Source organism: Triticum urartu, chromosome 1A (assembly GCF_056163025.1).
Source record: "Triticum urartu cultivar PI428250 chromosome 1A, HENAU_Tu73, whole genome shotgun sequence".
Classification (NCBI taxonomy): Eukaryota; Viridiplantae; Streptophyta; class Magnoliopsida; order Poales; family Poaceae; genus Triticum; species Triticum urartu.
The window spans coordinates 346,531,215-346,554,420 of NC_141873.1; the positions used below are offsets into that span (position 1 = coordinate 346,531,215).

General features: G+C 43.7%; 1 protein-coding gene and 1 pseudogene across 1 annotated transcript; one reads left to right on the forward strand and one right to left on the reverse strand.

Moving 5' to 3' along the window:
* The first annotated feature begins 388 nt into the window (after positions 1–388).
* On the forward strand, positions 389–4,214 carry LOC125510579 (mitogen-activated protein kinase 6). The gene is made up of 7 exons (XM_048675800.2): positions 389–752; positions 1,007–1,136; positions 1,766–1,903; positions 2,170–2,502; positions 3,047–3,230; positions 3,305–3,485; positions 3,887–4,214. The coding sequence occupies exons 1-6, from the start codon at positions 577–579 to the stop codon at positions 3,475–3,477; spliced, it is 1,134 nt and encodes a 377-aa protein (XP_048531757.1). The 5' UTR covers positions 389–576; the 3' UTR covers positions 3,478–3,485; positions 3,887–4,214.
* On the reverse strand, positions 4,167–6,672 carry LOC125510569 (L-type lectin-domain containing receptor kinase SIT2 pseudogene; annotated as a pseudogene).
* Positions 6,673–23,206: the final 16,534 nt, after the last annotated feature.

Below are 23,206 nucleotides of genomic sequence, written 5' to 3' on the forward strand. Positions count from 1 at the left end.
CAAACATTAATGTTTCATTATTTTTTGCGAATATAAACATTAATGGTTCATACAAGCAATCATTTAAATAATTGCAACTAATCTTCACAACTCACGGTGTATCATCTGTAATTATTTGTAAAGACTGTACAATTAGATACAATCTTTGTCTCTTAATGTAAGACGTCTTTGCAGTTTCTTACAATAAAGAATGGAGGAGTAGATCAGTAAAGTCGTTAGAGCAATATAAGGTGTGTATGATCTCGCCAAAAAAAGGTGTGTATGAACCCTCACCATTTTTTTAAATGGAGTACAAAGCAATAAATTAAGCAAATTGGACATTTACCCCTATCTACCTTTTTTTTTCCTTGTGTTTTCCCCTTAACGTCGCCCCACGCGCGCGGTCTCCGTCCTCGCGTCCGCTCGCTCCCATCCGCATTCCCCAGTCGCCGCCCAAGTCAAAAAGAGGGGGAAGCTTCTCCACCAGAGTCCCCCAAGCCCATGAACGACTAGTCGCTGCGAAGCACCAACCCTAGAACCCAACCCTGCTCTCCCCCTCCTCGGCTCCTCCCCCTCGCGAGCGGCGACGAAGAGGCCATGGATACCTCCGGCGGCGGCGGCGGCGCCGCGGGCGGGGCCGCGCAGATCCAGGGGATGGCGACGCACGGCGGCCGCTACGTGCTCTACAACGTCTACGGCAACCTCTTCGAGGTCGCCTCCAAGTACGCCCCGCCCATCCGCCCCATCGGCCGAGGCGCCTACGGCATTGTCTGGTGCGTTCTCCCCTCCCGAATCGCGGATTTTATGCGTGCCGCTGCAGTTAATAGCGAATCCGAGCTGCTATCTATCTATGCCATGTGTAGAATATTCCGCGCCGTGCGGCGGTGTCTGCCCAGATTTGGCACACATGCGGGTATGACGTTTTTAGGCATAAAGTTATGATGAGGAAGTGAGTCACGGCGACGCCCCACCCTAAGGGTTGCAGTAGGAGTGCTTATATTTGCCTACTCTTGTTCCCTATTTGTAGCGCGGCGGTTAGTTCGGATACAGGAGAGGAGGTTGCGATCAAGAAGATTGGAAATGCGTTTGACAACCACATCGACGCCAAGCGGACGCTGAGAGAAATAAAGCTTCTTCGCCACATGGACCATGAGAATGTAAGACTTGTCTGTTTTAATTTGTTTGGACATGTATAGTGATTGCTCGATGTACTTGCCGTACCGCTATAAGTGTTTGCTGTGTGCTTTACATTTCTATACATAAGATAGCTTACCACTGTGCTTGAGCAACACATGTTCAACTGTGAACGCTGCTCTTATTAGTTTCTTTTTGAATACCAAATTTTGGCAGAGGCAAGTGGTCATGTACTTCTGGTTATAGAGAATTACTATGCATAAGGAAAGAACTACTTTAGGTGTAATATGTTGAATGTAAATCGCAGAGTATGGCCCTACCCAGGAACTGACCCTTATTGCTTGATTATGTACATGATGAAGTTCTGTGGTAATACTTAAGCTTCTTACTAAAGAAGCATCTAGAAGCATAGGGATCAGCTGGCATCACAGTCATAGGGTCGAGTGTGCGCTGACAATTTTCTCTGAAGTTTGCTTCTACTAGTGTTTTTTTTTCCTTTGTCCAAGTTTCTAGAAGCGGTGTGCCTGAGTGGCTTCTGTTTTTTGTCATTACAATTTTACTGTTAATGGGCTTTGTTGTCCACTCATACTCACACTGTCAGTCATTCCTATGATGGGTTTATTCTTATCATGGTTTCAAAATTGGATCACAGATTCTTGCCATAAAGGATTTAATACGCCCCCCAATAAGAGATGATTTTAAGGATGTGTACATTGTTACTGAGTTGATGGACACAGATCTCCACCAGATCATTCGCTCAAATCAATCATTGACTGATGACCATTGCCAGGTTTGTTGCCTCCTGCTTCTGCCAAGATTCTTATGTATTTGCTGCAATTGCAGTTGAAACAAATCTTCTGGTGACTAATGTAGATATCGATTGACATGTACTCACAATTGTGTTCTTCACCTTCTTTAGTTCTTAGCTTAGGTTTATCAGCTTTGTCCTCCAGAAATCATAAGTTACATGTTGTGTTCCGTACCTTCTTTAGTTCTTAGTTTAGGTTTATGAGCTCTATTTTCCAGCAATCATAAGTTACATGTTTTGCATTGCAGTACTTCTTGTATCAGTTGCTTCGAGGGCTAAAATATGTGCACTCAGCAAATGTCTTGCACCGTGATCTGAAGCCAAGCAATTTGTTCCTAAACGCAAATTGCGATCTCAAGATTGCAGACTTTGGGCTTGCAAGGACCACTTCAGAAACTGATCTCATGACAGAGTATGTGGTCACTCGTTGGTACCGAGCACCAGAGTTGCTGTTGAACTGTTCACAATATACTGCTGCAATTGATGTCTGGTCAGTTGGGTGCATACTTGGTGAAATTATTACTCGTCAACCCCTGTTTCCTGGAAGAGATTACATCCAACAGTTAAAATTGATCACTGAGGTAGGTTTGTTCAACTCATAGCTTGCCTTTTTTGGTATCCACATTGACAAGTCATGTTGTTGTCTATTTGGAAGCTGTCAATCAATCAAGATGAGTCTGTTTCTGAGCTTCTTTAATAGAATTTGACAATTGTTATATTTGGAACAATAGGATAACTGGATCTTTCTTGGCACATCTGACTGTATTGTTAGACCTGTTTCACATCTTGTGTTTGAATAGAAGTTGTTTACTTTTACGCCAACACTGAATTAGTAAATGTATTTTGCATCTGGTAGCATGTTGGTGCTGCAACATTTTACTGTGTCATCAGATCTGGAATCCATATTTGGATTATTAACTTCGTGCAAGTTTCTGTGGATGTCTCTTCTCTTCAAAGTATACATTTTACTATATATACTGGTTGGTTTCTGTGCAATAAATTCTTAGCTTCAACTCGACCATTCTTAGTACCACGGAATGCATTTTTGCTTCTTTTTTTAATGATGTCTCTTGAACCTGTTGTGTCAAATATTAATCAGTCCTTTCCGGCTTTCTGCTTCAAAAGTTGATAGGATCACCAGATGATTCGAGCCTAGGATTTCTTCGGAGTGATAATGCACGAAGATACATGAAGCAATTACCACAGTACCCAAGGCAGGACTTCCGCCTGCGCTTCCGCAACATGTCTGATGGTGCAGTTGATCTGTTAGAGAGAATGCTGGTGTTTGACCCAAGCAGACGCATCACTGGTACATGGGCTTGAACTAACTACTTATGTTAGTTTTGTTTGCTTTACTATGGCTCAAAATCATTTTTCATGCAGTTGATGAGGCTCTGCATCACCCATACTTGGCTTCTCTTCATGACATCAACGAAGAACCCACTTGCCCAGCACCTTTCAGCTTTGATTTTGAGCAACCATCTTTTACAGAAGAACATATGAAAGAGCTCATCTGGAGGGAAACTTTAGCATTTAACCCTGATCCTCCCTACTAAGAGCCAAGGTTTGTATCGTATACGTCTGGTTGAAAATATTTCGTTTCTTAAAACCAATTATCTAGAAGAACACAATGTGATCAGACGACTAATCTAGATCCTGGAATCGTGAGGAGGTTCATACAGGCTTGTTATTGATATTTATCTGCAATATTTCTTAGGTTGAGTAATTTAGTTCTTGAAAATTGTGCCCCGTTTGGAAACCAAATATCTATCTGGATCAGTAAGACTTTAGTTTGAGAACATACCCTGCTTAAAAATTCTATTTGTAAGTCAAGTCTTGTTTTTCCATGTTTCTTGTCTGTGCCGATTCTCCGTTGTCTCAGTTCATTTTGAATTTCATTTCATTTGGTTCAAGATTGTTTCCAGGGATTCAAGCTAATTCATTTTGTTTTCCTTGGGAGCACAGACCAAATTACCAGCTGAGGGCATTGAAGATCTACCTCTAGCTCTAGTGAAGCCGATATTTCCATGTCTTGTGCATTTATTTATTTTATGCTCGCTTATTGGGCGAATGGGCATGGATTATTTGTTGCTGTAACTATTCCTTTTGGGGCCTTTCTGAAGAAACGACATTTGTATGAGATGGCTTGCGCCTGGGCTTGTGTTATACCGGTTGATTGAATAAACTCTTCTTGTGTATCTAAGGCTTGTAATTTGTCTACACTTATTTAAACATCCCATGTATATCTGAGTTAACATATTGCCTTTTATTATCTCAAGCATGTAATTTTGCATCTTGTGCCAGTCGTATTGAAGTTGCTGATACAATTTGCTCTGAAATTCCAATCACTGGTAGGTGTATCCCACAGTAAAAGGTCCTACATGCTATTCTGCGCACTAGTACTTGGTTATTAGTATATCCTTAAGCTTAGAAGACAGCATGAACGCATGGTCGAGGAGTAGAAAGTTTTAGCTTCACGGGAATTTGGCAAAAGCTCTTCAAGCTCAAGCCATTCACCGTCCACGGCGCAGTGAGCCCGCCGACATTGTTGCACACGACTGACATGATGACGACCATGTCAGCGACGTCAAGGAGCCGAAGTCGATGGAGTCGACGTCTGAGAAGACGAGCACGGCATCCTCCTGCATTTCCTCCTCGCCGTTGAGGTACTGGCAAACCTGCCTCATGCTAGGCCGCGCCTCCGGCCGCCACTGGCTGCAAGCGAGACCCAGCCACAGCACCAGCCTCGCCTCCTCCTTGTCATACCACCCGTCGAGCCTCTCGTCCACGGCTCGCACCAGGTCGCCCTTGACGCCGTGGTCTCGGACCCAGCGCACCAGGTTCACGCCGGTGATGGGGTCGATGGGCCGCCGCCCGCTCGCCACCTCGAGAAGCAGGCCGCCGAAGCCGAACACGTCGCTGGCCGTGGTGGCCTTGCCAGTCACGGTGAGCTCCGGCGCCATGTAGCCCAGCGTCCCGACGACGCGAGTCGTGGCAGGTTCCGCGCCGTGCTCGTAGAGGCGCGCGAGGCCGAAGTCGCCGAGCCGCGCGCTCATGTCCGCGCCCAGCAGCACGTTGCTGGCCTTGACGTCGCGGTGCACCACCACCTGCTCCCACCCCTCGTGCAGGTACACCAGCCCGGACGCGACGCCCCTGAGGATCCTCAAACGCTGCTCCCACGTGAGCAACGCCGGCGATGGGGACACGCCGACGCCGGCACTGCCGAACAGGTGCGCGTCGAGGCTGCCGTTGGGCATGAAGTCGTAGACCAGAAGCAGGTCTTGCCCGCGCTTGCACCACCCGCGCAGCTCGACCAGGTTCCGGTGCCGCATGCGCCCGAGGCTCGCGACCTCGGCGACGAACTCGCGCATCCCCTGCGACCCGTTGCTTGAGATCCTCTTGATGGCCACCGTGTCGCCAGAGCGCCGGAGCACGCCTCTGTACACCTGGCCGAAGCCACCGGCGCCCAGGAGCTCACTGTTCTTGAACCCCTTTGTCGCATTGTACAGCTCCTTGTATGGCAACCTGTGCGGGTGATCCAGCTCCCACTCCTCAAGCGTCTCGGCCAGCGCCGCCCTTCTCCGCAGCCAAAACGCGGCACCGATGGCGGCGACGACCATGACCAGCGTGGCGGCGCAAGACAGAGCGACGATCTTGATGATGGTGGACGTGGAAGGTGGAGGAGCCGGCGCCTTTGGGACTTTCGGCAGCCGGGAGAGATCGATGGCTTGCGCGACTCCGTCGGTACGGAAGCTCCAGGCAAGAACGTAATGCGAGCTCGCCAACTTCCCTGTCGCCGCCGAGAAACCGACGTACATGTCTTCCTTAAAGATCGGCGAGAGGTCAATGACCTGCGATATAAGCGGCCGGCGAGGCCGCGTTTGCAAGGACGCGGGAGCGATGGTCACGTTGAGGACCTTGGCGCTGCCGTCGTAGTCCACCCACGCCTGGATCGGCTGCGCGCTCTCGAGCGGCACGGAGACGCTCCTGCCGTCGTCATCGGTGAAGTAGGCGGCCGGCTCCGACACGTTGGACACGAGGCTGTTCAAGTCGACGCCGACGTGGTTGGCGTTCGTCTCGTTCAGGAGCCCGTTCGCCTGCACCGTGTCCAACTCGACGGCGAAAACGTGGTTCGAGGAGTTGCCCAGATTTCCTTTGCCGAGGAGGCCAAGGTACTGCTCGTCACTTGCCCCGGGGAGCACCTTGGAAGCCGCGACCACGAAAGCGAGTCCATGGCCGCCGCTTCTGCCGACAGTAACGATGTCGAAGACGAAGGCCGTGCTGAAGGAGATGACCGCCTTGTTCACGAGCATTGGCACTGGCGCCGCGAAGAAGGCGTGGCCCATGAGGTTGTTGCTGTCGTTGGTGAGCTGAAGCGCGCCGCCGCGCAAGATGGACGCCGAGCCGTCTAGGCTCAGGTCGGCGGCGTGCTGGAAGCCGTTGTAGATGAAGCTAAGTGCGGCCGAAGAAGGGACGAGAGCAACGAGGGTGAGCACGGTGAGGTGGCGAAGGAGAGCGATGGACGACTCCAGAGACATGGTCGAAACAATGTGCTGTGTATGCACGTAGTTCTGGACAGAGCACAGTTGTTGTTGTTGCGCAAAGTTGCCTATGGACAGGTATCAACTATCAAGCATCCATGGAGTGAAGAGAATCTCAGATGGGCGAGATGAATGACCAATGAATGGAGCTTCTGTAACCAATGAATGGTAGTACTAGTAGTACTGCACTACAGGTGTAGCTCTACAGTTAATACTCCACAACTGTGGATAAGACGGACTAGACTGTTGGAGCGAGACCCATTCGTCGTTCCCCGCTTGACGGGGCATTGACTCCAGTTGTCTTTGTCATTCTTTTTGACGAGAAAAAACCCAAAACTTGCAAATACGAGCAAACACCAGGAATGTGTTTGGTAACCTGCATTTTTTTTTGCCCCTTTGCATACTTGTCTCGGTTGAGTCTGGTTGAGCAAATACAGGCAAAAAACCAATATCTGTATGTTGACTAATTGTCCGCACCACCTCTAGCGTGCATGTGCCGAAACGGAAGACGTGTTGTTTGGTTGCAGACTTGTCTTAGGGAAAACACAAGCAGTTGTTTGGTTACATCCAGAAGAACTATGTGGTAACCTACTCCTTCATGTGGTGAGGTTATCACAGACACACATGGATAGCTAAGAATAAACTAGAGCAAGACAACAAACTTAGGCACACATACAAGTCCTAACCACGCACTACAAATTTAACATAGTACCATAAGTTTAAACCGAAACCCGGCATATAATATATAGTCTTCAACCAACGACCAACATGGAACGGGCAACGGGAGCTCTCTATGCGGTCACAGCGAAGGCGTTGTCGTGCTTCTTGACTTGGTGACTGATGTCTACTACGCAACTTTATTCTTGTAGACTCGTCTGGACCTCCAAGCGCAGAGTTTTGTAGGACAGTAGCAATTTTCCCTCAAGTGGATGAGCTAAGGTTTATCAATCCGTGGGAGGCGTAGGATGAAGATGGTCTCTCTCAAACAACCCTGCAACCAAATACAAGAAATCTCTTGTGTCCCCAACACACCTAATACAATGGCAAATTGTATAAGTACACTAGTTCGGCGAAGAGATACACTACTGGAATCAGCTTCTTTGCCGTCCGCCAGCTGACGGCAAAGAGCCTCTTTGCCGTCCGCTTCCACAAAGCGGACGGCAAAGAAAGGGCAGATGGCAAAAATGCTATTTGCCGTCAGCTGCTTCTTTGCCGTCGGCCAGCTGACGGCAAAGAGCTATAAGGCAGACGGCAAAGAGCCAGGTGGGCCCCACAGGGCACGACGTGGCTAGGTCAGATTCTTTGCCGTCCGCTAGCGGACGGCAAAAGAGGTGATTACTTTGCCGTCTGCTGGCGGACGGCAATGTTAGTCCGTTGCCGTCTGCTTGCGGACGACAAAGAGGAGACGTGAGCCAGCCCTAACGGTGGCCCTCGTTGCCGTCTGCTAACGGACGGCAAAGAAGGCCCACTTAACGGGCCGAGCCGTCTCCCCCTCTCTTTCTCTCTCTCTCTCCCTCCCTCCCGTGCGTCCGCCTCTCTCCTCTGTCGCCGCCGCCGGCCATCCCCGCCCCGTCGCCCCGTCGCCGGAGTGGCCTGCGCCGGGCCACCCCGGTGCCGGACCCCTCCCCGAGGTCCCTGCGCCGCCCGCCCCGCTGTCGTCCTCCTCCCTGCGGCCCCTGCGCCTGCCCGCCCAACCGGCCGACCTCGCCGGAGCAAGAGGTAATTTTTTCTGTTTTTTTCCTGTTTTTTTGTTCTCTATTTTCTTGATTTGTTTTAGGTTAGTGCTAGGTTTAATTAGGTGTAGTTTTGAGTTTTTAGGTTTAGGTTAGTGCTAGGTTTAGGTGTAGTTTTGAGTCTTTAGGTTTAGGTTAGTGCTAGGTTTAAGAAGAGGAAAAAGGAGAAGAAGAAGAAGAAGAAGAAGAAAAGGAAAAAAGAGAAAGAAGAAGAAGAAGAAGAAGAAGAAGAAAAGGAAAAAAGAGAAAGAAGAAGAAGAAGAAAAGGAGGGTTCCTCGGTGTCGATGGTACCCTAAATAGCAAGTATCGTCAGTGCGAGGTACATGTGGCCGTCGGTGTCGAATACTACATCCACGTCCCATAAGTGACACACGGGTCCTGCGTCCAGCGGCAACAGTTCTCGGCGTCGATGGCGGTCGAACATCATTGCAAATTTGTTTGGCAGCCCCAGAGATGACGATTGAAAGCTAAGTGTTGAAACTTGAAACACCCAAACTAACTCAAGTCGGTTTGGTTGTTTGAAATTTCAAAAACTTGGCTTTAATCCTCATCGCAGAGGCTGCCAGACAAATTTGCCAAGGTGTTCGACCATCATCGGTCACCAGAACTATTGTTGCGGGACGCCGGGCGCCGGCTTCACTTGTGGGATGTGGATCTAGTGTTCAACGCCGACCGCCTCATGTACCTTGCACCGATGGTAGTTGCTATTTAGTTTGCCCGGGGACGAGCGGGTTAGAGGGTTCCTCGGTGTCAATGGTACCGTAAATAGCAAGTATCATTAGTGCGAGGTACATGTGGCCGTCGGTGTCGAATACTTGCTATGTTACTCATCTTTCGATTTAAATATGCAGGTATTTCGTCGCTGTGAGGGTGTAGTGTTCAACGAGCTCCGCCCCTGCGTTTGTTGGTGAGCACAAATGACATCTCCTCCTCCCCCTTCATTTGCTTTGTTCCGGTTTTCGTGCCGATGAAACTTGCTAGCTATAGGTGTCAATCATCAGTATGTGTAACCACTATGCGTCTCCCGTTCGAAAGGGTTACATCTATAAATATGCATGCATTTGCATATTTATAATCGTGATTCTTTTGAATTGTCCAACGTTATCCATGGACAGCCCGAGTATGTGTAGATTGGGTTCGTTTTCCCATATGCTCAGCTCCGGATCCGATGCAGAATTTCGTCAGTGCCTCCCTGTTGTTCTCCGGGTACACATTCTCTCTGCTTATTGCCGAGACGTGTATCAAGAGAACAACGGGGAGGTGCTGCCGAAATTTTGCGTCGGATCCGGAGCAGAGCATGGGAAAACGAACCCAATCTACACATACTCGGGTGGGATTAGGACCTATCTTTACCTATTAGCGTGTAGGTTTCATGGACATAATAAAACTAACAAACTCCATTAACTGATGTATATGGTTTGCTTAATTATGTATATATTTCTTGTGTGTCCAGTAGGAAGTCAATGTGAGTGATCGTGCATGGATGTACACCGGTTACACTAGTCAGAAAGTTTGGACCGAGGAATGGTTAACAAAACCAAGGGGTTTGTTAGAGCCGCATTTGCAAATGGCCAGGAATTTAGCTGGTGCCCCTGTGTCCGTTGCGACAACTATTAAAAGAGGGATGAGCTTGAAATGAGTAAAGACCTACAGAAGTTTGGTTTTACGCCTGGTTACATGGTCTGGACATTACATGGTGAGTCTGCCCAACGTGCCAGAGCCGAGGTTTGTCGTCGCACTGACGAGCATGGTACCGGGACCGCAGACATGGTGCAAGACTTTGATGATGCTCGGGACTCGGACGAGGAGATGGAGGAATCTGCAAAGGCCTTCACTGAAATGTTGGAGTCCTCAAAACGTCCTCTCCACGAGCACACTGAGCTTTGTCAGCTGGATGCCATCTCACAAATAATGGCTTTGAAGGCTCAATTCAACTTGGGCAGAGAATGCTACGACGCGATGATGACAGTATTCGGCCGATTTCTACCCAAAGGCCATGTGCTACCTCCAAACCTGTACCAGTCAGACAAAATCCTTCGTGCTCTTAAGATGCCCTATGAGAAGATACATGCCTGTGAGAAAGGATGTGTCTTATTTAGGCTTCAGTATGAGGACTTGAACTATTGTCCCATTTGCAATTCTTCCAGGTATGTTGTGGTAGACAACTGTATGGGTGAGAAGACGCAGACCAAAATACCCGTTAATGTTCTTCGGTATATGCCAATCGTACCAAGACTTCAACGTCTTTTCATGGTCGAAGAGACGGCCAGACAGATGACATGGCACAAAACGAGCAAAAGAACCGAACTAGATGCATATGGGAATATGATGATGGTGCACACATCGGATGGTGAAGCGTGGAAGCGCTTCGATGCATTACATAAGGAAAAAACGGCAGATCCAAGGCATCCTCGAGTCGCCGTCAGCACAGATGGGTTCAGTGTGTTTGGTCAGATGGCAACCCCATACAGCTGTTGGCCCGTGTTTGTCATTCCACTCAATCTCCCCCCGGGCAGATTATGCAACAAAAGAATATTTTCCTGACGTTGATAATACCAGGGCCCAACTACCCGGAGAAGAATATGAATGTGTACTGATACGTCCATTTTGCATCATGCTTTTATATCGATATTTATTGCATTATGGGCTGTTATTACACATTATGTCACAATACTTATGCCTATTCTCTCTTATTTTACAAGGTTTGCATAAAGAGGGAGAATGCCAGCAGCTGGGATTCTAGGCTGGAAAAGGAGCAAATATTAGAGACCTATTCTGCACAGCTCCAAAAGTCCTGAAACTTCACGGAAGTCATTTTTAGAATATATAAAAAATACCGAGCGCAATAAGTTCACCAGGGGGGCCACACCCTGCCCACGAGGGTGGGGGTGCGCCCTACCCCCTGGGCGCGCCCCCTACCTCGTGGGCCCCCTGGTGGCCCTCTGATGGCCGTCTTCTGCTATATGGAGTCTTTCGATGAGGAAAAAAAATCATAATCCATCTTTCTAGACGAGACTCCGCCGCCATGAGGCGGAACCTTGGCGGAACCAATCTAGGGCTCCGGTGGAGCTGTTCTGCCGGGGAAACTTCCCCCCAGGAGGGGGAAATCATCGCCATCATCATCACCAACGCTCCTCTCATCAGGAGAGGGCAATCTCCATCAACATCTTCACCAGCACCATCTCCTCTCAAAACCCTACTTCATCTCTTGTATCCAATTCTTTTCTCCAAGTCCGGGATTGGTACCTGTGGGTTGCTAGTAGTGTTGATTACTCCTTGTAGTTGATGCTAGTTGGTTTATTTGGTGGAAGATCATATGTTCAGATCCAATATTCATATTAATACCCCTCTGATTATGAACATGAATATGCTTTGTGATTAGTTACGTTTGTTCCTGAGGACATGGGATAAGTCTTGCTATTAGTAGTCATGTGAATTTGGTATTCGTTTGATATTTTGATGAGATGTATGTTGTCTCTCCTCTAGTGGTGTTATGTGAACGTCGACTACATGACACTTCACCATTATTTGGGCCTAGAGGAAGGCATTGGGAAGTAATAAATAGATGATGGGTTGCTAGAGTGACAGAAGCTTAAACCCTAGTTTATGCGTTGCTTCGTAAGGGGCTGATTTGGATCCATATGTTTCATGCTATGGTTAGGTTTACCTTAATACTTTTGTTTTAGTTGCGGATGCTTGCAATAGAGGTTAATCATAAGTGGGATGCTTGTCCAAGTAAGGGCAGTACCCAAGCACCGGTCCACCCACATACCAAATTATCAAAGTACCAAACACGAATCATATGAACGTGATGAAAACTAGCTTGATGATATTCCCATGTGTCCTCAGGAGCGCTTTTCTCTATATAAGAGTTTGTCCAGGCTTGTCCTTTACTACAAAAAGGATTGGGCCACCTTGCTGCACTTTATTTACTTGTGTTACTTGTTACTCATTACAAATTATCCTATCACAAAACTATCTGTTACCTATTATTTCAGTGCTTGCAGAGAATACCTTGCTGAAAACTGATTATCATTTCCTTCTCCTCCTTGTCGGGTTTGACACTCTTACTTATCGAAAGGACTACGATAGATCCCCTATACTTGTGGGTCATCAAGACTCTTTTCTGGCGCCGTTGCCGGGGAGTGAAGCGCCTTTGGTAGGTGGAATTTGGTAAGGAAAAATTTATATAGTGTGCTGAAATTTACTGTCACTTGTTACTATGGAAAGTAATCCTCTGAGGGGCTTGTTTGGGGTATCTTCACCCCGACCAGTCGAGCAAAGAGTTGCTCCTCAACCTACTAAACCTACTGAAAATAAAAATGTCTGCTTTGAAATTCCTTCGGGTATGATAGAAAAACTGCTAGCTAATCCTTTTGTAGGAGATGGAACAATGCATCCTGATGAGCACCTAATATATGTTGATGAAGTTTGTGGATTATTTAAGCTTGCAGGTGTACCCGGAGATATTATTAAGAAGAAGGTCTTCCCTTTATCTTTGATGGGAGATGCATTGACATGGTATAGGCTATGTGATGATACGGGGTCATGGAACTACAAACGATTGAAATTGGAATTTCATCAAAAGTTTTATCCTGTGCCTCTTGTTCATCGTGATTGCAATTATATATATAATTTCTGACCTCGCGAAGGAGAAAGCATCGCTCAAGCTTGGGGGAGGCTTAAATCAATGTTATATTCATTCCCCAATCACAAGCTCTCAAGAGAAATGATTATTCAAATTTATATGCTCGGCTTTCTGATAACAATCGCACCATGCTCGATACTTCTTGTGCTGGCTCTTTTATGACGAAGACTATTGAATTCAAATGGGATTTATTGGAAAGAATTAAACGCAACTCTGAAGATTGGGACCTCGACGAAGGTAAGGAGTCAGGTATGACACCTAAATTTGATTGTGTTAAATCTTTTATGGATACCGATGTTTTCCGTAAATTTAGCACTAAATGTGGACTTGACTCTGAGATAGTAGCTTCTTTCTATGAATCTTTTGCTACTCATGTTGATCTCCCTAGGGAGAAGTGGTTTAAATATCATCCTCCCATAGAAGTAAAAGTAGCTGCACCTATTAAAGTTGAAGAAAAGACTATCACTTATAATGATCCTATTGTTCCTACTTCTTATGTTGAGAAACCACCTTTCCCTGTTAGGGTAAAGGATCATGCTAAATCTTCAACTGTGGTTCGTAAAAGCAATATTAGAACTTATACACCTCCTGAGCAAATTAAAGTTGAACCTAATATTGCTATTGTTAAATATCTCTTGTTTGAAATATTGATGGGCATGTTATTCATTTTCGTGATGAGACTACTAGAATTGCTAAACCTTGTGCTAAAGATAAACCTAGAACTTTGGTAGGCATGCCTGTTATTTCTGTTAAAATAGGAGATCATTGTTATCATGGCTTATGTGATATGGGTGCCAGTGCTAGTGCTATACCTCATGACTTATACAAAGAAATTATGCATGATATTGCACCTGCTGAGATAGAAGATATTGATGTCACAATTAAACTTACCAATAGAGATACTATTTCACCAATTGGAATTGTTAGAGATGTTGAAGTCTTGTGTGGGAAAACTAAATATCCTGCTGATTTTCTTGTTCTTGGTTCCCCACAAGATAGCTTTTGTCCCATTATATTTGGTAGACCCTTCTTGAACACTGTTAATGCTATGATAGATTGCAAAAAGGATGTTGTTACTATTGGTTTAGGTGATATGTCTCATGAATTTAATTTCTCTAAATTTCGTAGACAACACCGTGAAGAGGAATTGCCTAGTAAAGATGAAATTATTGGCCTTGCTTCTATTGCCGTACCTCCCAGTGATCCTTTAGAACAATATTTGCTAGACCATGAAATTGATATGTTTATGAATGAAAGAAGGGAAATAGATGAAGTATTCTTTAAACAGGAACCCATCCTGAAACACAATTTGCCTATTGAAATCCTAGGGGATCCTCCTCCACCCAAGGGTGATCCCGTGTTTGAGCTTAAACCATTACCTGATACTCTTAAATATGCTTGTCTTGATGAGAAAACTATATATCTTGTTATTATTAGTGCTAACCTTTTAGAGCATGAAGAAGAGAGATTATTGAAAACTCTGAAGAAGCACCATGCTGCTATTGGATATACTCTTAATGATCTTAAGGGCATTAGTCCCACTCTATGTCAACACAAAATAAATTTGGAGGAAGATGCCAAACCAGTTCGTGATCATCAACGACGACTGAATCCTAAGATGAAGGAAGTGGTAAGAAAGGAAATACTAAAGCTTCTTGAGGCAGGTATAATTTATCCCGTTGCTGATAGTCAGTGGGTAAGTCCTGTCCATTGTGTCCCTAAGAAGGGAGGTATTACTGTCGTTCCTAATGATAAAGATGAGTTGATCCCGCAAAGAATTATTACAGGTTATAGGATGGTAATTGATTTCCGCAAATTAAATAAAGCTACTAAAAAATATCATTACCCCTTACCTTTTATCAATCAAATGCTAGAAAGATCATCCAAACACACACATTTTTGCTTTCTAGATGGTTATTCTGGTTTCTCTCAAATACCTGTGTCAGCCAATGATCAATCAACGACTACTTTTACTTGTCCTTTCGGTACTTTTGCTTATAGACATATGCCTTTTGGTTTATGTAATGCACCTGCTACCTTTCAAAGATGCATGATGGCTATATTCTCTGACTTTTGTGAAAAGATTTGTGAGGTTTTCATGGACGATTTTTCCGTGTATGGATCCTCTTTTGATGATTGCTTAAGCAACCTTGACCGAGTTTTGCAGAGATGTGAAGAAACTAATCTTGTCTTGAATTGGGAAAAGTGCCACTTTATGGTTAATGAAGGTATTGTCTTGGGGCATAAAGTTTCTGAAAGAGGTATTGAAGTTGATAAAGCCAAGGTTGATGCTATTGAAATGATGCCATGTCCCAAGGACATCAAAGGTATAAGAAGTTTCCTTGGTCATGCCAGTTTTTATAGGAGGTTCATTAAGGACTTCTCAAAAATTTCTCAGCCTCTGACTAATTTATTACAAAAAGATATACCATTTGTTTTTGATGATGATTGTGTAGAAGCATTTGAAATACTTAAGAAAGCATTGATCTCTGCACTGATTGTTCAGCCACCTGATTGGAATTTACCCTTTGAAATTATGTGTGATGCTAGTGATTATGCTGTAGGTGCTGTTCTAGGGCAAAGAGTTGATAAGAAATTAAATGTTATTCAATATGCTAGTAAAACTCTAGACAATGCTCAGAGAAATTATGCTACAACTGAAAAAGAATTTTTAGCAGTTGTATTTGCTTGTGATAAGTTCAGACCTTATATTGTTGATTCTAAAGTAACTATTCACACGGATCATGCTGCTATTAAATACCTTATGGAAAAGAAAGATGCTAAACCTAGACTTATTAGATGGGTTCTCTTGCTACAAGAATTTGATTTGCATATTATTGATAGAAAGGGAGCTGAGAACCCCGTTGCAGACAACTTGTCTAGGTTTGAAAATGTTCTTGATGACCCACTACCTATTGATGATAGCTTTCCTGATGAACAATTAAATGTCATAAATGCTTCTCATACTGCTCCATGGTATGCTGATTATGCTAATTACATTGTTGCTAAATTTATACCACCTAGTTTAACATACCCGCAAAAGAAAAAGTTCTTCTATGATTTGAGACATTACTTTTGGGATGACCCATATCTTTATAAAGAAGGGGTAGATGGTGTTATTAGACGTTGTGTACCTGAGCATGAATAGGAGATAGAACTGCACACAAGGTATTGCAATCCGGTTTTTATTGGCCTACTCTCTTCAAGGATGCCCGTAAGTTTGTCTTGTCTTGTGATGAATGTCAAAGAATTGGTAATATTAGTAGACGTCAAGAAATGCCTATGAATTATTTACTTGTTATTGAACCATTTGATGTTTGGGGCTTTGATTATATGGGACCTTTTCCTACCTCTAATGGATATACACATATTTTAGTTGTTGTTGATTACGTTGCTAAGTGGGTAGAAGCTATTCCAACTAGTAGTGCTGATCATAACACTTCTATTAAAATGCTTAAAGAAGTTATTTTTCCAAGGTTTGGAGTCCCTAGATATTTAATGACTGATGGTGGCTCACATTTTATTCATGGTGCTTTCCATAAAATGCTTGCTAAATATGATGTTAATCATGGAATTGCATCTCCTTATCACCCACAGTCTAGTGGTCAAGTAGAATTGAGCAACAAAGAACTCAAATGATTTTGCAAAAGAATGTTAATAGATCTAGAAAGAATTGGTCCAAGAAACTTGATGATGCATTATGGGCCTATAGAACTGCATATAAAAATCCTATGGTATGTCTCCGTATAAAATGGTTTATGGAAAAGCATGTCACTTAGCTCTCGAACTAGAACATAAGGCTTATTGGGCTATTAAAGAGCTCAATTGTGATTTCAAACTTGCCGGTGAGAAGAGGTTATTTGACGTTAGCTCACTTGATGAATGGAGAACCCAAGCCTACGAAAATGCCAAATTATTTAAAGAAAAAGTCAAAAGATGGCATGCCAAAAGGATACAATTATTAATGATGATGATGATGAGCACGTCATTACCGATAGTGATGATGATGATGCTTTTATTAATGATGATGAAGAGCACGTCATTACCGATAGTGATTATTAGGTATTCAAATTTTTACGTTGTACTTGATTTATATAGTTATTTGTATGATTGTATGATTTATATAGTTGGTATTTATAATTTTCTTACTTTGTATGATTGTTTCTTATACATAGTGCCATGGTCTTGATGTCCATCCCGGTCGGCCGTCGCCCGCTTTATGATTCAGATGTGGTAAATTCTCTTTCATAACTATTTGTTGCATTTCACATTTATGACAATTATGGCCATCAAGTTGACAAAGAGATATTTTAATCTAGGAGGTATGTGAACCGGAATTTGAAACGGACCCTCTTGTCGAGAAGTTAAATTTAGTTGAAAAACAAAATGAGTATTTGAAAGAAAAAACTAAAACGATTGAAGAAGAGAAGATGACATTGGAGTTGTATGTTTCCGATGTCATCGATGATCACAAGATGAAAATGAATGCAATGCGCTTGAAGATGGATGCAATGCGCCTGAAGCTTAAGAAGATTAGAAAATATGCCATTGATAATGAGGCTTGGTATCATTATGCCGTTGGATCAGTTGTTACCTTTGTTGCGATCTTCATCACATTTGTTGTGATTAGGATAAGTTTTCTCTAGTATTTTGCTTTACAAATGGATACTTAGCTTATTTTCCTCCTAAATGGCATAATTACCTAAGTTAGATCAAAAATGAGCTATACTTAGCTTATTCAGTTCATTTATGACATACTGAGCATACTTAGATAAAAAATGGCATGATAATCTTTGTTAGCTCCAAAATGATATAGACTTAGCTTATTTTCCTCGAAAATGACATAATAACCTCACTAAGCTCCAAAATGACCTATTTACCTACCTTAGCTCTAAAATGACCTACACTTAGCATTTTTACCTAGCATAGCAATAAAATGACATTTTTACCTACCTTAGTTAGAAGAAGAAGAAGATAAAGAAGAGGAGAGGATAAAAAGAAAGAGAAGAAAAAATAAACTTCTTCTTCTTCTAACTAGTCTTCTTCTTCTTTTTCTTCTAACTTTCATCTTTCCCAGTTTGTAGATTTGCTTTACATGAGGAAGCTTTGATTCATGGAGTGTACTATTCTTGTGGTGCTTCCTTGTTGTTTATGAAAACTTGTTTGCATATGTATGTCTATATGGATATGTTGTTGGAAACTTGTTTCTGGTTATGTATATATGGATATGTTGGACTTTGTTGAACTATGTTGTTGGATTGGATGAAATATGTTGTTGGACATGCTGTTGGATATGTATGCATGTATATCTGTGTTTGAAACCATGTCTAATTTATTGGATATAAATAAAAACAGGGGATATATAGCCTCTTTTCCATCCGCTAGCGGACGACGAAGAGGACACGTGGCAGTCACCTGTGCAAACTAGGAACACTGGCTTCCTATTTGGTCATTTTGCCGTCTGCTGGCGGACGGCAAAGTGACCAGCTATGCCGTCCACCAGCAGACAACAATGATTCGAATCTCTTTGTCGTCTGCTGGCGGACGGCATATCTGGACACGTGGCAGCTTCCCAGTGCTGCCTAGTTGGGCTCTTTGCCGTCTGCCAGCGGACGGCAAAGATCTTTGACACTTTGCCGTCCGCTGGCAGACGGCAAAGAGCACTGTTAACCCCCTAATGGCTCTCACGCCACCGCACTGCCGTCAACTGTCTTTGCCGTCTGCTGGTCTCGGATGGCGGATGGATTAATCCTTTGCCGTCCGTGTCTAAGAAGCGGACGGCAAAGAAGGCCTTTGCTGGCAGGCATTCATCCAGACAGTTTGCCGTCCACTAGCAGATGGCAAAGATGTTGGCCGTCCGTGATCTGTGCCTTTGCCGTCCGCCATGGCGGACGGCAAAGAAGCTTATTCCAGTAGTGATGGTGATAAAAGTGTAATACGGAGGATAGAAATATATTTTTATAATCTGAATAAATAAAAACAGCAAAGTAGCAAATAGTAAACGAGCACAAAAATGATAATTGCAATGCTTGAAAATGAGGCCTAGAGTCTGTACTTTCGCTAGTGCAATCTCTCAACAATGCTAATATAATTGGATCATATACCACCCCTCAACGGGCAACGAAGAATCACTCCAAAATTCCTATCTAGCGAAGAACATACGAAACCACCTCGAAGCTATTCTTTCCGATTGATCTATCCAATAGTTCGTACTAAAATAACACCAAATAATTTCAGATTCATAATACTCAATCCAACACAAAGAACCTTAAAAAGTACCCCAAGATTTCTACCGGAGAAACAAAAGACGAGAACGTGCATCAACCCCTATGCATAGATTACCCCAATGTCACCGTGCCTATGCATAGATTACCCCAATGTCACCGTGGGAATCCGCGAGTTGAGTGCCAAAACACATATCAAGTGAATCAATATGATACCCCATTGTCACCACGAGTATTTATATGCAAGACATATAACAAGTGCTTCTCAAATCCATACAAGTATTCAGTCCAATAACAACGAAATCTCAAAGGGAAAAACTCAATTCATCACAACAAGATAGAGAGGGGAAAACACCATATGATCCGACCATATTAACAAAGCCCGCGATACATCAAGATCATGGAATCTCAAGAACACGAGAGAGAGAGAGAGGTTAAACACATAGCTACTAGTACAAACCCTCAGCCCCGAGGGTGGACTACTCCGTCCTCATCATGGTGGCCGCCGAGATGATGAAGATGGCCACTGGTGATGATTCCCCCCTCCGGTAGGGTGCCGGAACGGGGTCTAGATTGGTTTTAGGTGGCTATAGAGCCTTGCGGCGGCATAACTTCTGATCTAGGTTAACCCCGAGGGATTTAGAATATTTGGGAATTTATAGGGTAAAGAGGGGGTGCGGGAGGCCACCGAGGTGGGCACAACCCACTTGGGCGCTCCTGGGCCCCAGGCGCGCCCTGGTGGGTTGTGCCCCCCTCGGGGCACCCCCCAGGTGCTGCTCTGGCCCATTGGTGGTCTTCTGGTCCATAAAAAATCCACAAAAAGTTTCGCGGTGTTTGGACTCCGTTTGATATTGACTTCCTGCGATGTAAAAAACATGCAAAAAACAGGAACTGGCACTTGGCACTATGTCAATAGGTTAGTCCCAAAATGATATAAAATGACTATAAAATGATTATAAAACATCCAAGAATGATAATATAACAGCATGGAACAATAAAAAATTATAAATACGTTGGAGACATATCAGCATCCCCAAGTTTAATTCCTGCTCGTCCTCGAGTAGGTAAATGATAAAAACAGATTTTTTTGATGTGGAAAGCTACCTAACATGTCATCTCATATTCTTTTCTTTATAGCATGGACATTTGGACTTTTTATATGGTTCAAAGCAATAGTCTAGTTTTGACATGAGACTTAAATACTCAAGCATATCAACAAGCAACCACGTCTTTCAAATATCAACGCTAAAATAAGTTATCCCTAGCCCATCATGCTCAATCATTGATCCATTCATGAAACACATTCGCATATTAGCTACACCCAATGCTCAAGTACGATCATAGTGCCCCCTAGTTGGTGCGTTATAAGAGAAGATGGAGACTGAAATTAAAAATAAAAATTGCATAAAGTAAAATAAAGGCCCTTCGCAGAGGGAAGTAGGGATTTGTAGAGGTGCGAGAGCATAAAGCGAAAATTGAGAGATAAAAACATTTTGAGAGACATACTTTTCCCACCAACGAAAACGACTTAGAGCTCCCAACACTTTCCATGCTAGATATATCATAGGCGGTTCCCAAACAGAAAATAAATTGTATTCTTTTTTCAACCATACCTTCACTTTCCATGGCTAATCGTATCCACGGGTGCCCTCCATACCAACACTTTTCAAGGAATTTATTATTTGACAACATAAAGTATACTCATTTTTCATTTCAGGACTGGGCATCCCTAATACCTTTGCCTTACTCTCGTGCAATGACAAGTGAATAAACACTCATCGTGAGAATAACACATCTAGCATAGAAAATATTGGCCACCCCTCACCGCCTCGCGAGCGGTACGAGCACACAAAAGAGAAATTTATTTTGAAAATTAGAGATGGCACATACAAATTTGCTTAGAACGGCAAAAGAATACCGCATGTAGGTAGGTATGGTGGACTCATGTGGCAAAACTAGTTTAAAGGATTTTGGATGCACAAGTAGTGATCATACTTAGTGCAATGTGAAGGCTAGCAAAAGATTGAGAAGCGACCAACTAAGAAACGAATAATCTCATAAGAGAGCATTGAGCATAATTAACACCGAATAATGCACCACAAGTAGGATGTAATTTCATTGCACAACTATTGACTTTCGTGCTTGCATAGGGAATCACAAACCTTAACACAAATATTCTTACTAAAGCACAATTACTCATCAACACGACTCACATAACACATCATCATATCTCAAAACTATTACAAGGAATCAAGTTTATTTTGTCCAATGATCTTCATGAAAGTTTTTATTATATCCTTCTTGGATATCTATCACTTTGGGACTATTTTTCATGTGTTTTTTATAAGCTCAAACAAATATAAGTGAAGATCATGAGCACAATAGTTATCTCTCAAATTAATTTAAGTGAAGTAAAAAGCACACCATGCTCAAAAAGATATAAGTGAAGCACTAGAGCAATTCCATAGAAAAGAGCTTCGTCGACGGGATGTGAATGCCGCTTACTTCTACCTCTTGAGCACTTGCGTTGGTTTTCCCTTGAAGAGGAAAGGGTGATGCAGCAAAGTAGCGTAAGTATTTTCCTCAGTTTTTGAGAACCAAGGTATCAATCCAGTAGGAGGCTACGCGCGAGTCCCTCGCACCTACACAAAACAAATAAATCCTCGCAACCAACGCGTTAAGGGGTTGTCAATCCCTACACGGTCACTTACGAGAGTGAGATCTGATAGATATGATAGGATAATATTTTTGGTATTTTTATGATAAAGATGCAAAGTAAAATAAAAGGCAATGAAAATAACAAAGTATTGGAAGTAATATGATGAAGATAGACCCAGGGGCCATAGGTTTCACTAGTGGCTTCTCTCGAGAGCATAAGTATTTTACGGTGGGTGAACGAATTACTGTTGAGCAATTGACAGAATTGAGCATAGTTATGAGAATATCTAGGTATCATCATGTATAGAGGCATCACGTCCGAGAAAAGTAGACCGACTCCTGCCCGCATCTACTACTATTACTCCACACATCGACCGCTATCCAGCATGCATCTAGAGTATTAAGTTCATAAGAACAGAGTAACGCCTTAAGCAAGATGACATGATGTAGAGGGATAAACTCATGCAATATGATGAAAACCCCGTCTTGTTATCCTCGATGGCAACAATACAATACGTGCCTTGCTGCCCCTACTATCACTGGGAAAGGACACCGCAAGATTGAACCCAAAGCTAAGCACTTCTCCCATTGCAAGAAAGATCAATCTAGTAGGCCAAACCAAACTGATAATTCAAAGAGACTTGCAAAGATAACCAATCATACATAAAAGAATTCAGAGGAGATTCAAATATTGTTCATAGATAAGCTTGATCATAAACCCACAATTCATCCATCTCAACAAACACACCGCAAAAAGAAGATTACATCGAATAGATCTCCACAAGAGAGGGGGGGACTTTGTATTGAGATCCAAAAAGAGAGAAGAAGCCATCTAGCTAATAACTATGGACCCGTAGGTCTAAGATAAACTACTCACACTTCATCGGAGAGGCTATGGTGTTGATGTAGAAGACCTCCGTGATCGATGCCCCCTCCGGCAGAGCTCCGGAACAGGCCCTAAGATGGGATCTCGTGGATACAGAAAGTTACGGCGATGGAATTAGGGTTTTGGCGCCATATCTGATCGTTTGGGGGTACGTAGGTATATATAGGAGGAATAAGTACGTCGGTGGAGCAACAGGGGGCCCACGAGGGTGGAGGGCGCGCCGGGGGGAGGGGGGGTAGGCGCGCCCCTACCTCGTGGCCTCAATGTTGGTTTCTTGACGTAGGGTCCAAGTCTCCTGGGTCTTGTTTGGTGAGAAAATCACGTCCCCGAAGGTTTCATTCCGTTTGGAGTCTGTTTGATATTCCTTTTCTTCGAAACCCTAAAATAGGCAAAAAACAGCAATTCTGGGCTGGGCCTCCGGTTAATAGGTTAGTCCCAAAAATAATATAAAAGTGGATAATAAAGCCCAATAATGTCCAAAACAGTAGATAATATAGCATGGAGCAATCAAAAATTATAGATACGTTGGAGACGTATCAAGCATCCCCAAGCTTAATTCCTGCTCGTCCTCGAGTAGGTAAATGATAAAAACAG

What these genes read in the sequence shown, in the direction of transcription:
- LOC125510579 (XM_048675800.2), top strand. Translation starts at nt 577, where the DNA reads ATGGATACCTCCGGCGGCGGCGGCGGCGCCGCGGGCGGGGCCGCGCAG. An exon ending in GGCGCCTACGGCATTGTCTG is followed by an intron (nt 753 to 1,006) that starts GTGCGTTCTCCC and finishes CCCTATTTGTAG; the next exon opens with CGCGGCGGTTAGTTCGGATA. An exon ending in TGACTGATGACCATTGCCAG is followed by an intron (nt 1,904 to 2,169) that starts GTTTGTTGCCTC and finishes TTTGCATTGCAG; the next exon opens with TACTTCTTGTATCAGTTGCT.